This window comes from Malania oleifera, chromosome 1, assembly GCF_029873635.1.
Source record: "Malania oleifera isolate guangnan ecotype guangnan chromosome 1, ASM2987363v1, whole genome shotgun sequence".
Lineage (NCBI taxonomy): Eukaryota > Viridiplantae > Streptophyta > Magnoliopsida > Santalales > Ximeniaceae > Malania > Malania oleifera.
The window spans coordinates 17,423,430-17,441,443 of NC_080417.1; the positions used below are offsets into that span (position 1 = coordinate 17,423,430).

The 18,014-nt window shown below is 35.3% G+C and overlaps 1 protein-coding gene across 1 annotated transcript; it reads left to right on the forward strand.

The window, feature by feature from the left end:
• The first annotated feature begins 1,026 nt into the window (after positions 1-1,026).
• On the forward strand, positions 1,027-15,144 carry LOC131158754 (ATP synthase subunit d, mitochondrial). The gene is made up of 5 exons (XM_058113610.1): positions 1,027-1,425; positions 2,723-2,804; positions 14,177-14,241; positions 14,617-14,703; positions 14,794-15,144. The coding sequence occupies exons 1-5, from the start codon at positions 1,255-1,257 to the stop codon at positions 14,893-14,895; spliced, it is 507 nt and encodes a 168-aa protein (XP_057969593.1). The 5' UTR covers positions 1,027-1,254; the 3' UTR covers positions 14,896-15,144.
• Positions 15,145-18,014: the final 2,870 nt, after the last annotated feature.

Sequence of the window (18,014 nt, forward strand, 5' to 3'; positions counted from 1 at the left end):
AAGACCTGGAACTCCAATCTCCTTAATAAATACTATGGAAAGAAAAAGGGTAAATTTCTAAATTTTTAAATATATATATATATATGTATATTTGTGAATATCCATGTTTGCAAAATATTTGTGATTGTAAGATATTGTACTCATTTTGTCTTACATTTCCTCGTACTATTCCATTTGGGGTCGAGCAAAGGCAAATTGTGTCAATAAATTGATCAAAATAATAGGAAAAATACCACTTAAGTGGAGGCTATGTCTACTAGGGCCACTTGTCAAGTCAATAAGGTACAAGTACCTCTTTATTGGGGGTTGGGTGACCAAGGTCACCTTACCAAGTCAATAAGGCAAAAAGACCTCCCAAGTGAAGGTTAGGCTAAGGCCACTTGATGAGCCAATAAGATATAAAGAAGAAGAAGAAGAAGAAGAAGAAGAAGAAGAAGAAGGGAACCTCTTTAGAACCTGGTAGTAACAGTCCTTGAAAGTAACCTTGAAAGCCTTGAACGCATAGTTATTTAGATATTGATGTCATGTTGTCTAGCAATATCACCATGGAAGAAAATATCGTATAAATGAAGAGAAATATTTTACTTCACAGTTATTACAAAACAATTAGAGATAAGATAATGTGTGCTAGTGGGGAGGGATGTTGTGTTGGGTGGCCAATCGTCGACCGTGAAGGGGGTTTAAAAGAAAACCTAAACACATCAATAAGTTATTATGTAGACTTAGGCTTAGTTTGATCCTCTTGTGACACTAGAAAAGTATCATTTTCAAAGGAATTAATCAAAAGGTGTTGGTTTATATTATTATAAAAATTATTTGTCCTTATAGAAAGGAGTTACTAAAAAAGAAAAAAAGTTTGCCTTTTAAGTTTTTGGTAGAAAAAAATAAGAAAAGTTTACAAGGTATCTACAAATATTTAAAATTATCGAATAGATGTGTATTTTTAGCACATATAACTAATGTGTTAATAATTTTATAATATTTGAAAACAACTGGATATAACAATTGATATAATTCAATAAAATTATAATCAAGCAATAAAATTATACTGGTTTTTGTGTACACATACTATTAGTCGATCACATTTACGAACTTTAATTATCTTTCCTTCAGAACGAACCCTAATTTTCATTAAATTTGAAATTAGTTGCGGGCTGGCCGGCTCGGGCAAGCAAGTAGAGGCGCTGCCACTAACTTTTGATAGTGAAGTCATCGGTTTCATTCGCAGAAAGAGAGAGATTGCGAGAAGGCAGAATGAGTGGAGCGGGGAAGAAGGTGGTGGACGTTGCGTTCAAGGCATCGAAGACCATTGATTGGGATGGCATGGCCAAGCTCCTCGTCTCCGATGAGGCTCGCAAAGAGTTCGTCACTCTCCGCCGCGCCTTCGACGAAGTCAACTCCGCCCTCCAAACTAAGTTCAGCCAGGTCCTCCTCTCTATCTAGGTGTTATTTCCTCCACATCTAGGGTTACTATTTTTACTGATTTTTTTCAGATCTATACATTTTTTTTCTGTTCAGGATTTGGTTGGGTTTTTTTTTGGATGATTCTAGTTTGGAATTGGTTCGTTGAGTGGCGTTTGCTAGTAGGGATTCTTATTTTTTAAGCTGCGAAATGAAAACGATAGTTTGGATCTGTTGGTGATACGTATTTTGCTATGGCGTGCAATAATTACTTTTGAAGTGTCTTCGGAATTTAAGTGCTCAAATGTGTTTCCCATAACATTTAGATGTGATGACTCGTTTTCTTTAGCACCTGCCCTCTTTCAGGTAATGTTTAGGTTCGCGATGCAATGTTGCTGTTTGAACCTCATTTTATGTGTAGACGTGTTTCAGCTCTGTTTACCAGTACTCCAGTTAAACCAAGTTGTTGAGTGATACTGGCCAGCAACATATTTGTAGCATCCCAAGCTAAAACATTTCTCGTTGATTCCTTAGTTATCACCTTTGGAAGTCCCATGTTTTGTTTTTTCTAGATGTGCTCAAGGTTGGATTTACAGCGTTCTTGTTGAGTCCAGTTGGCTGAGTCATCTTAACCAGTAACATAAGTGTGAAATCCCAATAGGGAAAACCATGTCTTTCTGGTTCTTTACTCAACACCTTTAGAAAACTAAGGAGTCTCAAATGCATGAATAACTAAGGGTTCCCAGCTCACGAGGTTTGAAACTCCACGTAAACCATCATTTCCAATAACGAGAATGATAGAGCATGAATCTATGTGATATATCTACTGATTTTAGTATTCTTTGCTGTCTCACTGCCCATACTTTCTTATTCACTGAACACTTTCAATGTGAATTGAGCTATCTGTCTCAGTACATATTGTACTAATTTTTATCTGTTCATTAAGTTTTGAAATTAGAAAATATAATCAACATTATTCTATTCCTTTTTATCCTCAACCATTATGATCTTGCTAGAACTGTCTCAATTTGCCGTATGTTAGTTTCTGTAAATTATATGTTCATTTAAAAAAAAATCTGTGAGGTATGCGCCGTGATACAGCTCATGTTCATTATGATTACTAATTCAGAATGACTGATTGAATGTAAGGAAATATTAAATCCTTGTGTTCATAGGTGAATTTTTGGTCTTCTGAGTAGAATATACATGCTTTTCACAGAAGAAAAACTGTGCTGACATTGGTGCTCCATTTGCTACTTGATTAATATTATCAGTACTGGCATGTTTCTTTTCAGTGACTTAATACTTCTAAATTATGCAGGAACCAGAGCCCATAGATTGGGAATATTATAGAAAAGGAATTGGCTCTCGCCTGGTTGATATGTACAAAGAAGCATATGACAGTAAGCTTTATATTTTTGAATTATCTGATAGTGTATTATTCATTTTTTGTTTTCTTTGCTTTTGATACCATATACCTTCTTATGTGGAAACTGCAAAGCTTTGTCGTTGTCTTCTCGAACCATTCAATTTTATATATTTATTTATTCTGGGAAAACTGCATTTTGCAGGTTTATTTGGTGTCATTTCACTTTCGTCTCTTCAATTTGAATATGACTATTTGCAACCCAAACTTCGATATTCTGGAAAATATCTCCTAAATTCATTTTTTGATTTAAAATGGTGGATTTTCAACAATGTCTATAATACATGATTGCTTTAAGGAGTGAATGGTCCGCCAACTGTTTGCTTCCATGCTAATTTGCCACCTGCTCTTTTGCTCAATAGAGAGTTGGTTTATAGAATACTTTATTTATTTATTTTTATTTTTTAAAACTTCTTCAACTATGGGGCAAGTTGAAGAGAAGGGCATACTGGTGAAGCAACGTGTAAGTAGAGAGTCTAGCATCTGTTTACATCCAAAGCAAGCGCGTGATTATAAATAGTCATTTTATGCTAAATTTGTATGGAGGGGCTATTTGCCTGATTCTCAAAGTTTATGGCCTATGAGCGCAATGTGCTCTTGAAGCGGTAAAAACGAACATAACACCTGAAAAAATATTTTTCTTCTTTTTTTTTTGGAGGGGGGGGTGTTGGAAGGAGAGCAATTCTCTCTTTATTTATTTATTTTTTATACTGAAAAAGTAATATTTTTTTATGATTTTACCTGCATTCTTTTGCGCACACACATGTATCACAGCTTGGGGAAACCTTTACTACTGTTCTATTTCTTATCATAGTTCCTTGGGCATATTTTCCTATTTATAACTTTTGAGCCCTCCAAATGCAAGAAATTTTTTTGCCTAACATATGCAAAGCAAATGTGTCTAGATATTCTTTAAAAGTGAATCACTATTATATTACATCTTTGATGGTTCATTTGTACTTAATACCCATTTATTTACCCAGCATATTGTTAATGGGGCTGTCTGCAAAAAGAAATTAAATGACTGTGATCCCCCATGAATTTCTTATAGGTTACGTGGGTGGTGCTGTTTTATTTAGCATGCAACTGTGCTTGTTAAGCTTTAGTTGATTTCAACAATAGTTGCTATGTTGCAAAATAGAGGGAGGTTATGGAATACTAAGTACAAAAAAAATGATCTTTTGCAAAATAGTTAACCAGGATTGAAAATTTGGCTGCATTTAGGAGTGTTGTTTTGTGACTTTTCTTCTATAAACTTAAGCCTAACTAAGTAATTAAACCTAACACATTTGGTTTAGGACCCAAGCAGTCTTTGACCATATTATTCAAAATCAGCCTTCAAATAGGATCAAACATTTGGATTCTTGTTCTATATCACATGACCATTTACATATGCCTCTTAATTTTTTTTACACCCCCTCCCAAAAAAAAAATTTGTTTGATGTTATCCATATCTTCTGAGGGCTATCTTCTTGTATTTTCATTCAATCTTATCTGAGGAGCTGAAGCACTAATGCAATTATTATCTTGTCCTAAAACCGTCTATCTAAATATTTATTATTCTATCCCCTAGTCTTTTGACATCCAATATATCTCTTTTAACATTTGCAGTTAACCTTGATGCCTACTCCATTTTTCTGTTTTCTTTTCTTGTGTGCTAAAGTTTAAATCCAGTCTTTTAGTTTCTTCAAATTTCTCCTTACCCATTTAATATCTAGAAGGCGGACATTCTCCTTATCCTCGAAGCCTGAAGAAAACTCGTCACCACCTTCTGATTTGATAACCAGCTTCCCTTTGTTCAGAAAATCTTGTCGCCCAGCTGCCAGCCTCGATTTCGCCCTCTTATAAACCTTAGACAGCCTTGGAAGTGTCTGATTCTTCATTGTCCTTGCATGGACCCTTTATTCCTTTTATCTTGCTGCAATCTGAAGTGACCTGAACTGTCTGTAGGTTTCCTTGAGATGAGACTATGTTTCTGAAGGTCTTCCCCTGATGCACCTGCAATTTTCTTGCCAGAGTAATCCAGGCCCTAGAAGAAGAGCCTCCCTAGACTTGGAATTCCCCAGCACAAGCCCCTCCTTAAAGTTTTGTTGGGCTCCATTATGGGCCCCTTTCATCAACCCATGAACCTTCCCTTCTTATTTATTAAAAAAGCCTCATTAGTGCTAGGCCAAACTAACTACTTGTTGCCCCTGAAGTCCCAACGCTAGGCCTGGAGCAATCTGTATTACAATTACCCAGCCCATGAATATCTTGTCCAGAAACCAAATTCAAATTTTAAAATCTTCCTAAAATAGTTTAAAGCGTTGTCTTTTTCTGATCTTCAGCATGATTGAATTGCAGCATTGTTTGGATTTTTTCATTGCATTTTCTTTTTGGTTTTTTTTTTCCTCTTTTAAGGCAGATTTCTAAAGATCCTTGTTTTTTCTTTTTTTAATAAAATATCTTCTTCTTCTTCTAATCCCTCTCCCTCCTAAAACAGAAGATCTTCCTGTTCGAATCCCACCACACTCATCCTGGCCTGGTTTCCTTTCCTGAAACTTTTCTTTTCTCGAGAAACTTAATGGAATTCCTCCATCCCCAGTGAGGCTGAATTTTCAATCCTTAAGTCAAGTTAGAAGAAAGAGGGAATCGTTCAATTTCTTGGATGACACAATACAATAAATATATATTTTTGTAGATTCCATATGATGCAAATCCTTTCTGTACTAATAGAACCTTTCTTTATTAGTATCTCACCAATTTTTATTTTTATAGTAAAACTGACCATTACTTATGCTTTCGATCTTGGCTCACTTTCAAAAAGCCACAATCAAGACAATGCAGCTTCTGGATGAAGCTATTTAGAAGTCATTCCTCTGCAATCCCCAATGTTTCTTCCCAAAACTCCCCCCCTCTGTCTGGCACACAGATAATTTTAAATGCCCCCTTGACTGGTATCTTTTCCATTGAAATAAAATGTCGGGACGCATTTGCTCTCAATCATAACATAATGAAATGGTTGGGGCCCTGAAGGTCTTCATCATGGGCTCGCTGTAAGCGCAGCTCCCTTGACAACAATTGTTGCTCCTCCTCTGACAGAGAGATGAAGAGAAAATGAGATTGGTTCTCTTTGTAATGCAAAAAGATCTTCCCTATTCCTTATGAAAAAACTGTTTTTTGTTGATCATAACATTGTTCTCCCTCTTCCCTCCCCAGGAGATTAACTGTCTTTGTGTGACACTGGAGGGATGAAATTCAGTGAGATTAAGGTTCAAAAGGGATTGGAAGAGCCGCAGGATTCTGGATGAAGGTAGAGTTCAGGATAAACTATGTATGGGTATAAGAAGAAATTCTTGCTAGAACTATGGTTATGGGTAGGGTTCTGGGTTTACTGTGAAATGGGTTCCATGAAGAAATTCTAGAAATCTGGTAATATATCTGATTTCGTGTTAATGGTCAAGTGAGGTTGCGTGGAAAGATGCAATGTTGAAAGGAGATTCTGGGTTTAATATGGGATGGGTTCAATTAGGATGTTCATCCCTGTGATGCCCATCTTCTTCATCTTCTGAGAAGCCAAAGCTTGTGCGCTTGCATATTTCACCTTTGCCTTTTAAAGCACCGCATTTGGCTATGCTTTCATTTAGGGCATCAATTTTGAACTTCTGGAATAATTATTGTGTCAAACTATCTCTATACTTCTCTACGTAAGGATTTCTATGTTCCAAGTTGCTAACCTAATCCTAGTCTTCTTAGTTTCTTTATTGGCTAACATCCAAAATGGAATGGAAACCTTCACCTATTTGACATAATGTAGAATCTGAGTTGGAATTATGGAGAGAAGTTTTAGAATCTAGAGGTTTTAGGATAAGTAGAAATAAGACAAAATATGTGAAGTGTCAGTCTTGGTAGCATGGTTTTAAATAAAGGTTGCGACCGTTTTCGTAACGCCGTTACATAACGGTTTTTTGGGTTGTCGATACTGTTACACTCCTCGAAATCGATGGGAAGAAAAATCACGGCCGTAGCGGCTGTAACGGACTGCAACCGTTACGTAAAAGCCGCTATAGCCGTTACGTAACCGCTATAGGACTGTTACACCAAAAAAATGTTTTATTTTTTACCTTTTCTTTTCACTTTTTCCCTCTCTTTCATATATCATTCTCAATATACCAAGTGGCAAGAGGGGGGAAAGATTATAAAGAGGATGACAATGATACAAAATTTACTATTTCTTTAAATACTCACAATAGATGCATTAATTTACAATTTGAAAATACTAATTTGTTAGGAAAATATTTTAATTTGATAATATTAGTAATGTGATATTTATGTTCTATATTTTTCAACTTCAACCTTCTTTCTTTTCTAGCTATTTTATATTTGTATTATTTGTATGTCTTATGTGTCTAATAGATTAATGAAGTGTCTAATGTATTTTGTTTTATTAATTAACTTAGCACACATAAGAATTTATCACAGATAAGAATAATGAGAAGTATAAATACACACACTTGTAATTTTTCTATCAATGGTGGTTTAAAACTAATCTAAATTTGTTGCCCTTACCAAATAACTTAGTTACTCGAACTAAAGGATCAAAAATAAACTAAAACTCTTTCTAAGAAGGGCTAAAAGCTTAAAATATGCAAGTATGCTAATATGCACAAGGTTGTGCGTGCTTCAAAAAAATTTCCGACCGTTACACCCGCTTCCCGTTATGTAACATCCGCTACTCCCGCTTCCCGTTACACCCGTTACTGTTACGTTACGCTACCCGTTACTGCGGTTTAAAACCATGCTTGGTAGGAGGAATATTGGAGAAAATATTAAATTTTATGATCAACAAATTAATAACATTACAAGATTTTGGTACCTTGGATCTATTATGCAAGTTGAAGGAAGAGTCTGAAGAAGATGTTATACATAGAGGTAAAGGTAGGGTGGGTAAAATGAAGAAGTGCTTCAGTGTGTTGTGTGATCATAGAATACTCTTAAAGGAAAATTTTTATAAAACTGTCATAAGACCAGTTATGCTATATTAATCAAAATGTTGGGCAACTAAGAAACAACATATCCAAAAAGTAAAAGAAAAATTAAGGAATTAACATATTTGTGGTAAGTTAGGCATAACACCTATAGAAGATAAGAGCTCAAATGGTTTGGATACCTACAATATAGGCCAAAAAGTGCACAAGTAAGGAGGAGTGAGCTACCTGTAGAAAGGGGGGGTAGACCTAAAATATGATATAGTGAGTAAAGATTTAACAGTCTCTAAATTATCAGAGGAAATTGCGATTACGTAAATTGGCGGAAGAGGATTCATGTAGTCGACCTCACTTATCACGATTCGAGGCTTGGTTTGTTGTTGATATTTGAGGCCAACACAATTTGTTGCTTCTATACGATGATATAGCCCACCCTTACTAATTTTTTGTCACACCTTGGGTGTGGCACAGGGTGGGGTGGGGTGGGCCAGGTGGAACTTTGAAAAAGATTAATAGAGCAAAGAAAGGTTAGAAATAAGAATTTTAGAAAATCAATTAAGTTTTTATGCTTTGCAAAAATGAGACTGTTGAGATGGATGAGCGGCATTAAGTCGAAAATTAAAAAGGAATTCATTCGGGGTGATAACATTAATAGAAAATATGAAAGGGTGAGAAATCTTGATCACTTGCAATGGATATCCAAAGGCGATCCGGTGAGAGAGTGGTTTAATTAACATGGTGTAGTAGGAAGGATAGGAGGGTTACAGGTAGATTTAGAATGACTTGGACCAATGTAATAAATAAGGATTTGGCAGCACTCCAACTTTTTAGCCTCGTTTGTGCAGAATGGCAAAAAAAGGAAGACTGCACTTGGTGGGACTTATTGTTTCATTGTTGTTGTTGTGTTTTGCTGATCCAAAATGTGGAACATGTTTCTCTGCAACCATGTTTCAGTGCATGGGAGTGGAACCAAAATGAATTACATTCCCAAACTTACCCAGGTATTTATTAAGAACATTACACTTTCTTTAACTAGTTAAGTGGCATGGTGCAATACTACAATATATGTGAAAATGTTAGTGCATGAGAAAAATTAAATGGTAAATGAGGTTGTTGAGTTCAATTAAGGTACATCTAACGTGACATTTGAGAAACATCAAGAAAGGCAAAATAAATCTTGAACTCTTTTAGTGCAGAGAATTGAATTAATAAAGATTAGCCATGCAATAACAGAGTTCAGTATAATAACTAAAGGAAGTATAATTGAAGGACTTGCTGCCCATTTAAAAAAACTTTCTGTTTAAGAAGTCTAACCAAGAGAGGAATCTGGTGTAAAATTTCCAGAATGCCAACAAAAAACAGTATGCATGAACATATGTTTTGGTTTTTTTATGGTGGTCTAAACCGCTAAAAAATTCTCTTGTTTCTCTCTCCATAAGCACCAGAAAATGCATAGCGGGCAGCATACCCCAACATTCCTTTCCAGCAGTAAAGAAAGTGCCCAATGTTGTTTGTCATGACCCTTGCTATGTTAAACCACTGCCTATAGTTAGAATCTTACAATTTGCGATTCGATTCATATGATTTGTATCAATTTTGCACCAAATTTATTCGAATCTAACTAATGAATGTAAAAACAGCTGAATCATCGCCGAATCTATCGATTCACCTCATGAATCTAATGAATTGATTTGAATTTATCGATTCACATCATATCCTGATAGACCCAACCAGTTAAAAACTCTGAAAACATTGTTCCTTTTTTTATTGCTTTTATTTTTACACAGTTACCTTCCATTCATTGTCTACACCAATTTTGTGCTGGAAAAAAGAAGAGAAAATATAACTCTAGGTCTTATGTTGCCTTCACATACCATCCTCCACTATTGGGGAATATAGTGTTCTGCCATTGAGAAGAGAACACTAATGGGTTAAGCTGGTCTTCAAGTTTTATTGTGTTCTTAAGATTGAAAAGTTGGTTTTTTTAGTAGTTTGTTTAATTATCATCATTTTTTAGGTTAATTTTTTTTAATACCAGAAAAAAATATGCATGAAATATTATTTTTTTAATTGTTGATGAACACCAAAAGTTCAGTTTTTGATTATTTTTTCTTGGTTCCTTCCCTTAAATAGCATAAAGTTCATTTATTTTTTTAATGTTTCTTGACTCATTCCCTTACTTTTCTTTGTTTAGGGAAAGCATACGCATGAAATATGATTTTTTTTGTTGTCAATATTAAATGTATTTTACTAATTTTCTTCTTGTTCTTGTATCAATATATGCATGCCATTTAGAATTGTTTTTTGGAATTTTGCATGGGATGTTATGATTCGATTCCATTCTTGACTCTCAAAATTGAAATTTCGATTCCCAATCCAAATCTTGATTTGAAAATTATTTTGCTGCCAAATTAGGCACAATGACTCACTGGTAACTGTGCAGTGAAGCATAAATTCATAATGTGGTTGGATTTGGCTTGCCAAAGTAAACCTTTCTTTGGAGCATGAGGTATGAGATATCCATACAGCCTTCCAGGAAATAACTTTCTGATTCACTCCTTATCTGTTTAACAGTAATTTCTGACTGAAATGGAGCTTAATCCCTTAGCCATCGAACAGCTTCCTGCCTATTTTCATTGATCTTGTTCTGTAGAGTGCTGCCAGAAGTGGGATACCATGAATGAAGTAGCATAGTAGTTTCTCCCTTCCTCGCAGCCATGTAGTAGCCTATGGTCCCAATTCTACCAAGTTCCAACATCCAATATGAATTATATTCATTGAAGGTATTTGTTTTTTTTTTTGTTTTTTTGAAAATTTACAAGGATTTTTGGCCAACTCAACTCATTTCTATTACTTTTTGATTCATCAGCTGATTCAGCTCCTTAGTACTCACCGCTAGAATCTCCTCTCACTCTTGCACTAGTAGGCCTACCACTTTAATCCATACCAACTTTGGTCTATTGTTCCCCTTACGGTAGTCAGCAGTGGGATACCATGAAAGAAGTAGCAAAGTAGCTTATCCCTTTTGTGTGCATACCTGCTTTGAAGGCTGCACAAACTGGTTCTTTTGGGTGAGAATATGAACATCCAAATATTATCCTCTAGTCTCTTTTCATTTTTATCTTGGACCGAATTTTCTGAACCATATTGACCCAGTGATCCACCTCGTCCCAATTTGTAAAGAGCCTCTCCCAGTCTCTCTTCCCCACTAACTTCCTTATGGAAGCCCTCCCTAGAAATTTTATCAACTCCTCACGAGTCCTTGATCCCCTCTATTTCAGGTCGATGTCCTGCCAGGGTTGTCCTTCCTCAAAAGGTTTACCTCTATTAGGTGTTTTTTGTTGGGGTATCTGTCCTTAACAAAGTCTTCAAAGATTTTGCTCAGGGGCCTCCAAGCCTTCTCCAGCTGCTAATAGGGCAGCCAGATGTTCCATTATATGCGGCTACTTTCTATGATGCGCAGAGCCCTGCCCTCACTGTTGTTGATATTGAGTGCTCTGAACACCTCTCTCTCTCTCATATTGCCTAAATTCTTTGACATCCTCTGGTTATTTCTGTACTTGAAATTTCTCCAAGCATTTGCAGGGCCAGATTACAAAAATTTTCTTCATGTATCCACATCCTCTATTGATCAATTTGAAGCTCTCTTCCATCTCCATTTGTGTTGAACGATTGACAAGATTGGAGGAGTGATCTCCACATTGATAATTTAGGGCCCGTTTGGTAAAATTTTAGATACAATTTTTTGTCTCCGGAACTGCAGGATACTAATCCTCTATTGATCAATTTGAAGCTCTCTCCCATCTCCACTTCTGTTGAACGATTGACAAGATTGGAGGAGTGATCTCCACATTGATAATTTAGGGCCCGTTTGGTTTAGTGTTTAAAAAAAAAAGAAAAACAAAAAAAAAATCAGAAACGTGTCTAAAAATATCCTAAAAATACAGGTTTTCAGGAAACAATTTTAAGGTGTTTCCGTGTTTTTGAGGAAGTAGATCTCTCCCATCTCCATTGGTGTTGACTGATTGACAAGGTTAAGGTGTGATCTCCTCATTGATAACCTTAGGGTCCATTTGGTTAAGGTTTGGGAATGATTTTTTGTATCCAGAAATGCAAGATACTAAAAATACACAAAATTCGTTGTTTTGTTTAGTATTTTTAGAAACAGTTTTCAGAAATGTATCTAAAAATATCCTAAAACCAACAGGTTTTCAGGAAACAATTTTAAGGTGCTTCCCGTGTTTTTGGATCCGGATACATTGAATACACTGGGTATGGGATATAAATAATTTTTCAATAATAAGAGTAATAACAGTAATAATAATACTAATTATTATTATTATTATTATTATTATTATTATTATTAACAAATTCTCACTTGGATCAATGTTAAGGGTCCGTTGGGTTCAAGGATTTTATTTGAAAAAAGGAAAGGAAATTATGAAGGAAACTCATTTTCCATTATATTTTCTCTCAATATTAAATACTTTTAAAAATAAAAATTTATTCTAATATAGTTAAACATTAAGAAAAATCAAATGTCAATGACGTGCAAAAGCAATGTTTTTTCATTTATTTTCTATATATATATATATATATATATATATTTTATTTTCTCGCTTTCCTTGATAACCAAACATGAAAAAGTGGATTCTTTCATAATTTCCTTTCCTTTTCTTAATGTTTTTGAAGTTTCAAATAAGGCATAACCAAATGCATTTCTACTGTTTTCATTTCCAGGAACAATTTTGATAACAGCTAACTAAATGCGTTTTATGTATAAAAAAAGTTACGATCTCTTATTTTTATTTTTAACAACAATATCGATACCCTTTTTGAATTCCTAGTTGTTTTCTATGTTCCATGCATCTAAATTGCTACACCCCTGAATGTGAGAAGTGAGGCTTACTTGGAAACTGTGGTTGAGGCAAAAGTCAGATATATTTATCTCAACAAATATTTTATGCAGTTTATTGTGTTGGTAAGGATTTTGTCATGAATTGAATGTTGATTAGACCCACCTTAAGACAAAAGTAAGAATTGTTATTGCATTGACGTGCTGTTTGGCATGTTCCCAAAAAAGTACTTGTTCAAAAAAGTGCTGAAGAAGAACCACTCTTTAAAGTAGATTCTGAGAAGCAACAAGAGATGGCTTTTTAGCCACTTATAAGTGTACTGTTTATTCACAGTGGCATTCCTGTAGTATTAATAAAAAATCAGCAGCTCTCTCTCTCTCTCTCTCTCTCTCACACACACACACACACACACACACAACTGCAACATGGCTACCTCCCTCATTTTCTTGCTGGTGACACGGTGGCTGACCACCCTGATTGGCAACCAAACTGGTTTATCCTGGCAGGCCTTCCCTTCCTCTCCCTCTGTCCCTCTCATTCTCTCTCTCTTTGGCTGACGACACCATGGATGGAGTATTTGAAGTCTTGTGCACCCTATGTGTGTTCTTAAGAAGCTTGGCAGGATGATGCCATGGGCAGAGTTCATAAGGCCTTGGGGGGATTTTGGCTTCACCATGGATGTTCTTGAGAAGCCTGATAGTTGTGAGAGAGCATAAAGAGGATTACCTTGGAAGATCTGAATTTAGCAACATTCTCGGGATGCTATTGCTTCAAATTTTTAAGGTTATCAAAATCTTTGTATATTTTCTCTTCCCACTGACTTTCACTGTCATTGAACCATGGCCATCTTGACCAAAATCAGAGAATTGGAGGGAGATAGAGAAGTTGGAAACCCTTCGCTTGCACAATAGAGTGGCTCAAAACCTCTGGGAATGTAAATGGGGAAACTCTGAAGAAAAATGGGAAATAAGGGGGAGAAGAAAGGAGGCGAAAGTCGATAGAAAATAGAGAGAAGAAAAAAAAAACTATAAAAATAACCTTGAAAATAGAAATAGAGGAGCAATACTAGATAAACTACACATCAATAAAAAAGAATTTAATGAATAAACAAAAAAAAGTGGTTTTAGCCAAACAGTTGTGAGTTTTAGAACTTATCCACATCATCAGTTATTATCAGCACTTTAACAAATTTAGCATTTTTTTTAGCATAAGTAATTTTTGATAAGCGGATCCCTTAGGACAAAGTCAAGTGTATTATTTTTCACTTTATATATTGGTGCATCATCATTTTGAGATGCTAGGCCTTGCAGGTATTTTATAGCACTTTTGCCTCCATAAGATTATTACTGGAATTTAGGCACGACAGGACTTTCAAAACTGTGCTGAAAGATCTGCCATTGTATGCTTCAATAAATGTTTACAGAATACAATAATTGTTGGTTACAACTTTTGGTAATATGGTAATATAATGTGGTGCCCAATTCATGCTTCAATTCATGCTTTTACTTTTTAACTTTTCTCTGCAGGTGTTGAAATTCCAAAGTACGTAGACAATGTCACACCTCAGTATAAACCCAAGTTTGATGCACTGGTAACTACCAACATGCTACTTTTCATTTGTTTTCTTTAATCTCTTTAATGTACTCTCCAACGAGAGATTTTCAGGGCTGTAGGATCTGTTGTTTTTTTCTGCTTTTTATCTTTCATTGGGAAAACTCCCAATGCCTTGAAATATGTTTTAAACTGAATTGATTTTGGACCTGATGAGATAACAATTTGTGTTGTGGGAAATCTGAAATAAAAAGGAACTCACCCTTTAAAACACGAAATGAATTCAACTCAAAATTGAATCAAATGATGATCACCAGAATTGTCCATTTGTGCGTTGGTAACATGATGTCCGAGACAGCCTTTGTATTTGACATTGAGGGAAATTAACAGTAAAGCTGACTGGTCTGAGTGACAGTTGGTGGAACTGAAAGAAGCAGAGCAAAAATCCCTGAAGGAGTCTGAAAGATTAGAAAAAGAGATCGCAGAAGTTCAAGAGATGAAGGTAATTTTTCTAGAAAAAAGTCAACTTAGTTCTTCCATTTTCTGCATATGGCAATGTTGGATCCTCAAAAGTCTTGTTCTTTTTTAACAGAAAAAGATTAGTACAATGACTGCAAATGAGTACTTTGAGAAGCATCCAGAGCTGAAGAAGAAGTTCGATGATGAAATTCGTAATGATTACTGGGGTTATTGAGGGCAGTACTCAATTGTTTGGGGACCGTCGTTGTTTTTTCTGAAGAACTATTTAAGGACATTCCATGTCTTGGTTCAGAAAAATTAAAAAAAATAACCAAGTTTTCTTTGTAATTGGGTTGCTTGATTTGTTGCAAAAACTCGTCCGCCGCAACATATTATGCCTTCAATATGTTATTGTAGTTCTCTGCAAAGGTTGATTACTACCAGATTGTTTCAGACTCCAAATAAATTTTGGTTACTTTTTTAAGTTCCCTCTTTAAGTCTTCTGTTGGATTAATATTTTTGTTAGAGAAGGAAATATCAAATACTATTAAGAATATTATTTGTTCAGATGTAATTAAAATTTAAAAACTTAGATTTGATTTGATTTGCAGAGCATCTATTTCAACAATTTGTATTATTGAAGGATACATTTATGGTGAATTCAAGGAATAGTCATTTTTTATCTACTCATTGCTATGGATTTATGCTAAAAATTTTGGATTGTTATATTTTTTTTATGTTAATAACATGCATGCGCTTACATATATTGTATAAACTACTAAATGTGTAAATTATTTCTGTGTAGGAATAGACGTTCTGTGAATTAAATGTAGCAATTTAAAGTTGAATTATCCTCAAGGTTTTGGTTCGTTTGATGTAAAAACCATAAGATTCTTAAATGTCAACTACAAAGGCTAAAATCAGTGCATAGCGCATTTCTTATCAAAAGCCAAAAAAAAATATTGCAACACATATTGTCAAAGATAAAAATGAATACAATCAAATTAGTTAATGTTTTATTCCAATTTAGTCCCAACTCAAAAGCATCGAATGGTTACAAACCAACATCTTAGTATTCCAATCATGATGCCAAATGGAATGCTGTTTCAGGTTAGGGCTGCTCCGGCGGGCTGAATTTGGAGCCTGCAGCATTCACAAAACATACTTTAAGTTTTGTTGATTTTTCGGAAATTAAAGATGCGTTCACCTAAAACGGTTTGTAGCATTCACAAAACCACCGATATGATTTATAGCGGTGGTTTCGGAAATTACCCGCCAAAGACTTAACAGCTGCTAGGATGGCTACACGGCTAATACCCTTTAGCATCGGTTTCCAACAATAATGCTAGAACGATGTACTGCACTAACAAGAATGTTAGAATAATAGTTCACTTGCGATTTGGTTGTCTCCAAATGATGGAATGTGACATAATTGATGTTAGAATATGTTACTTTTAATATTAATCATTTTATTATTATTGTTGCTGTTATTCTTATTATTGTCATCGTCATGAAAATGGGCAAACAAACGAAGATGAATGGAAGTTCACTCACAAGTTTAAAAGAGTGAAGCAAAAGAGAATAAAGTGCTAAGTGATGAATTGAAAAGAACACGGGTAAAATCTTACAAAGGTGATCTTTTGACCAATTTGGAATCTCAAATCAAAAGAAGTTTGAGCTTTAAGATCTTTTTCTTCGGTAGCACATAACCTAAGCATACATTATAGTCTTAACAGAAGCCTTGACCACATTGATATATTTTCCTTGTTTCAATTGAATTTTCAAATTAGGACAATGAGTCTTAAACTATGTTTTAACCTAATCCAAGAATGGGTATGTAGGCAACTTGTTGGTTTCAAACAACAAGTTCGGGTCAAAATCTCTTCAAATTCAAACAAAATTCCCTGAATCAATGAGGGCAAGGGTATCATTGGGATGCTTGAGTCAAGTTTCCTTCTTTCAAAAGTGTTAAAACTCGGCCCACGTTTCATCGGTATCATTAAGACCAACTATGCCACGATCTGAACCTGCCAGGTGGGGCTCGGGGTGTGATGAGACAATTCACATGTTTCTGATACCATTCACAAAGCGGAAATAATTAAACATTCTCCAATAAAATATCAGAGTATTATATACAACCCAAAAAGGAGTATAACAAATTCTCCATATTACATCACCAATATTTAAAACATAAACTGTACATATTGTTCTTACCACCACTCAAAATTAACAAGAACTAAACCCTGCCACGGAGCATTTTAAGCTCGATCACCCGAAGGACCTGAAAAACAATAATTCGATGGGGTGAGACACCTCTTAGTAAGAAAGAATAAATTATAACAGTGTGGCAAATGAGTTTCAATATATATAAAGTATAGTCGTTTCTTAATCCACCGCAACCGAGAATACACCTGCATATCCACGCACACATACATAAATATTTACCAGCGAAAGTTCCTGAGGATAGGGAAGATTACATTCTCATACATGTACCTTCCTTCTGCTCTGATACCATTTGTAACCATACCCTTTAATCTGGGTGTGGCTACAACTAATACTGATCAGAGCACTCACCTTACTCAGTAAGCCCATGGGCGCAGAGTTTTACTTTGCCATAATAATTTATACATTTAAGTTCACATACCAGTATTCACACACATCCACATCAATCATCCTACATAGTCTGCACACATATACACCACAGTTCATCTACACAGGATACAATATAAGCTACACATCCACACAGAATACCTATCCACATAGGATACCACACGTATACTTCATACACCCAATATTAATCATACTATAGAGATCCACGTATACACATACATCACAACACATCCACACAGAATACAGTATATTTCATTGATCTCAGTATGTGGCTCACACAGGGCAACTGCGTACCTCTCAGTACGTGGCCCAAATAGGGCTACTGTGTACAACCCAGTACGTGGCCCACATAGGACTATTGCGTACTGTCCAGTATGTGGCCCATGTAGGGCAGCTGCGTACTTCACTGTATGTAGCCCATGTACTTCACTGTATGTAGCCCATTGGATCTTAACATGCTATGTTAAGTGATGTATTTTTAGGACTAAATGAAGAATGCAAGGTTAAAGAGTTCATGAGTACTTGTACCTCAGATAAGGATGATTATATCAAGCTTGAAGCATGGATTTAAAGATTAAAACTTGAAGATCATGAGAGCATTGATATAAAAGAAAAAGCTTCAAAGAATGAAAGCCCAACTGATCAACACGGAATGCTTAAAGAAAGATGAAACAAGTATAAAGGCCTCAAGGAATTCAAGAATTGGAAAAGTTTAGAAAATTTCATGTAAGTACTTCAAAGAAT

What these genes read in the sequence shown, in the direction of transcription:
- LOC131158754 (XM_058113610.1), top strand. Translation starts at nt 1,255, where the DNA reads ATGAGTGGAGCGGGGAAGAAGGTGGTGGACGTTGCGTTCAAGGCATCG. An exon ending in GTACAAAGAAGCATATGACA is followed by an intron (nt 2,805 to 14,176) that starts GTAAGCTTTATA and finishes TTTTCTCTGCAG; the next exon opens with GTGTTGAAATTCCAAAGTAC. An exon ending in CAGAAGTTCAAGAGATGAAG is followed by an intron (nt 14,704 to 14,793) that starts GTAATTTTTCTA and finishes CTTTTTTAACAG; the next exon opens with AAAAAGATTAGTACAATGAC.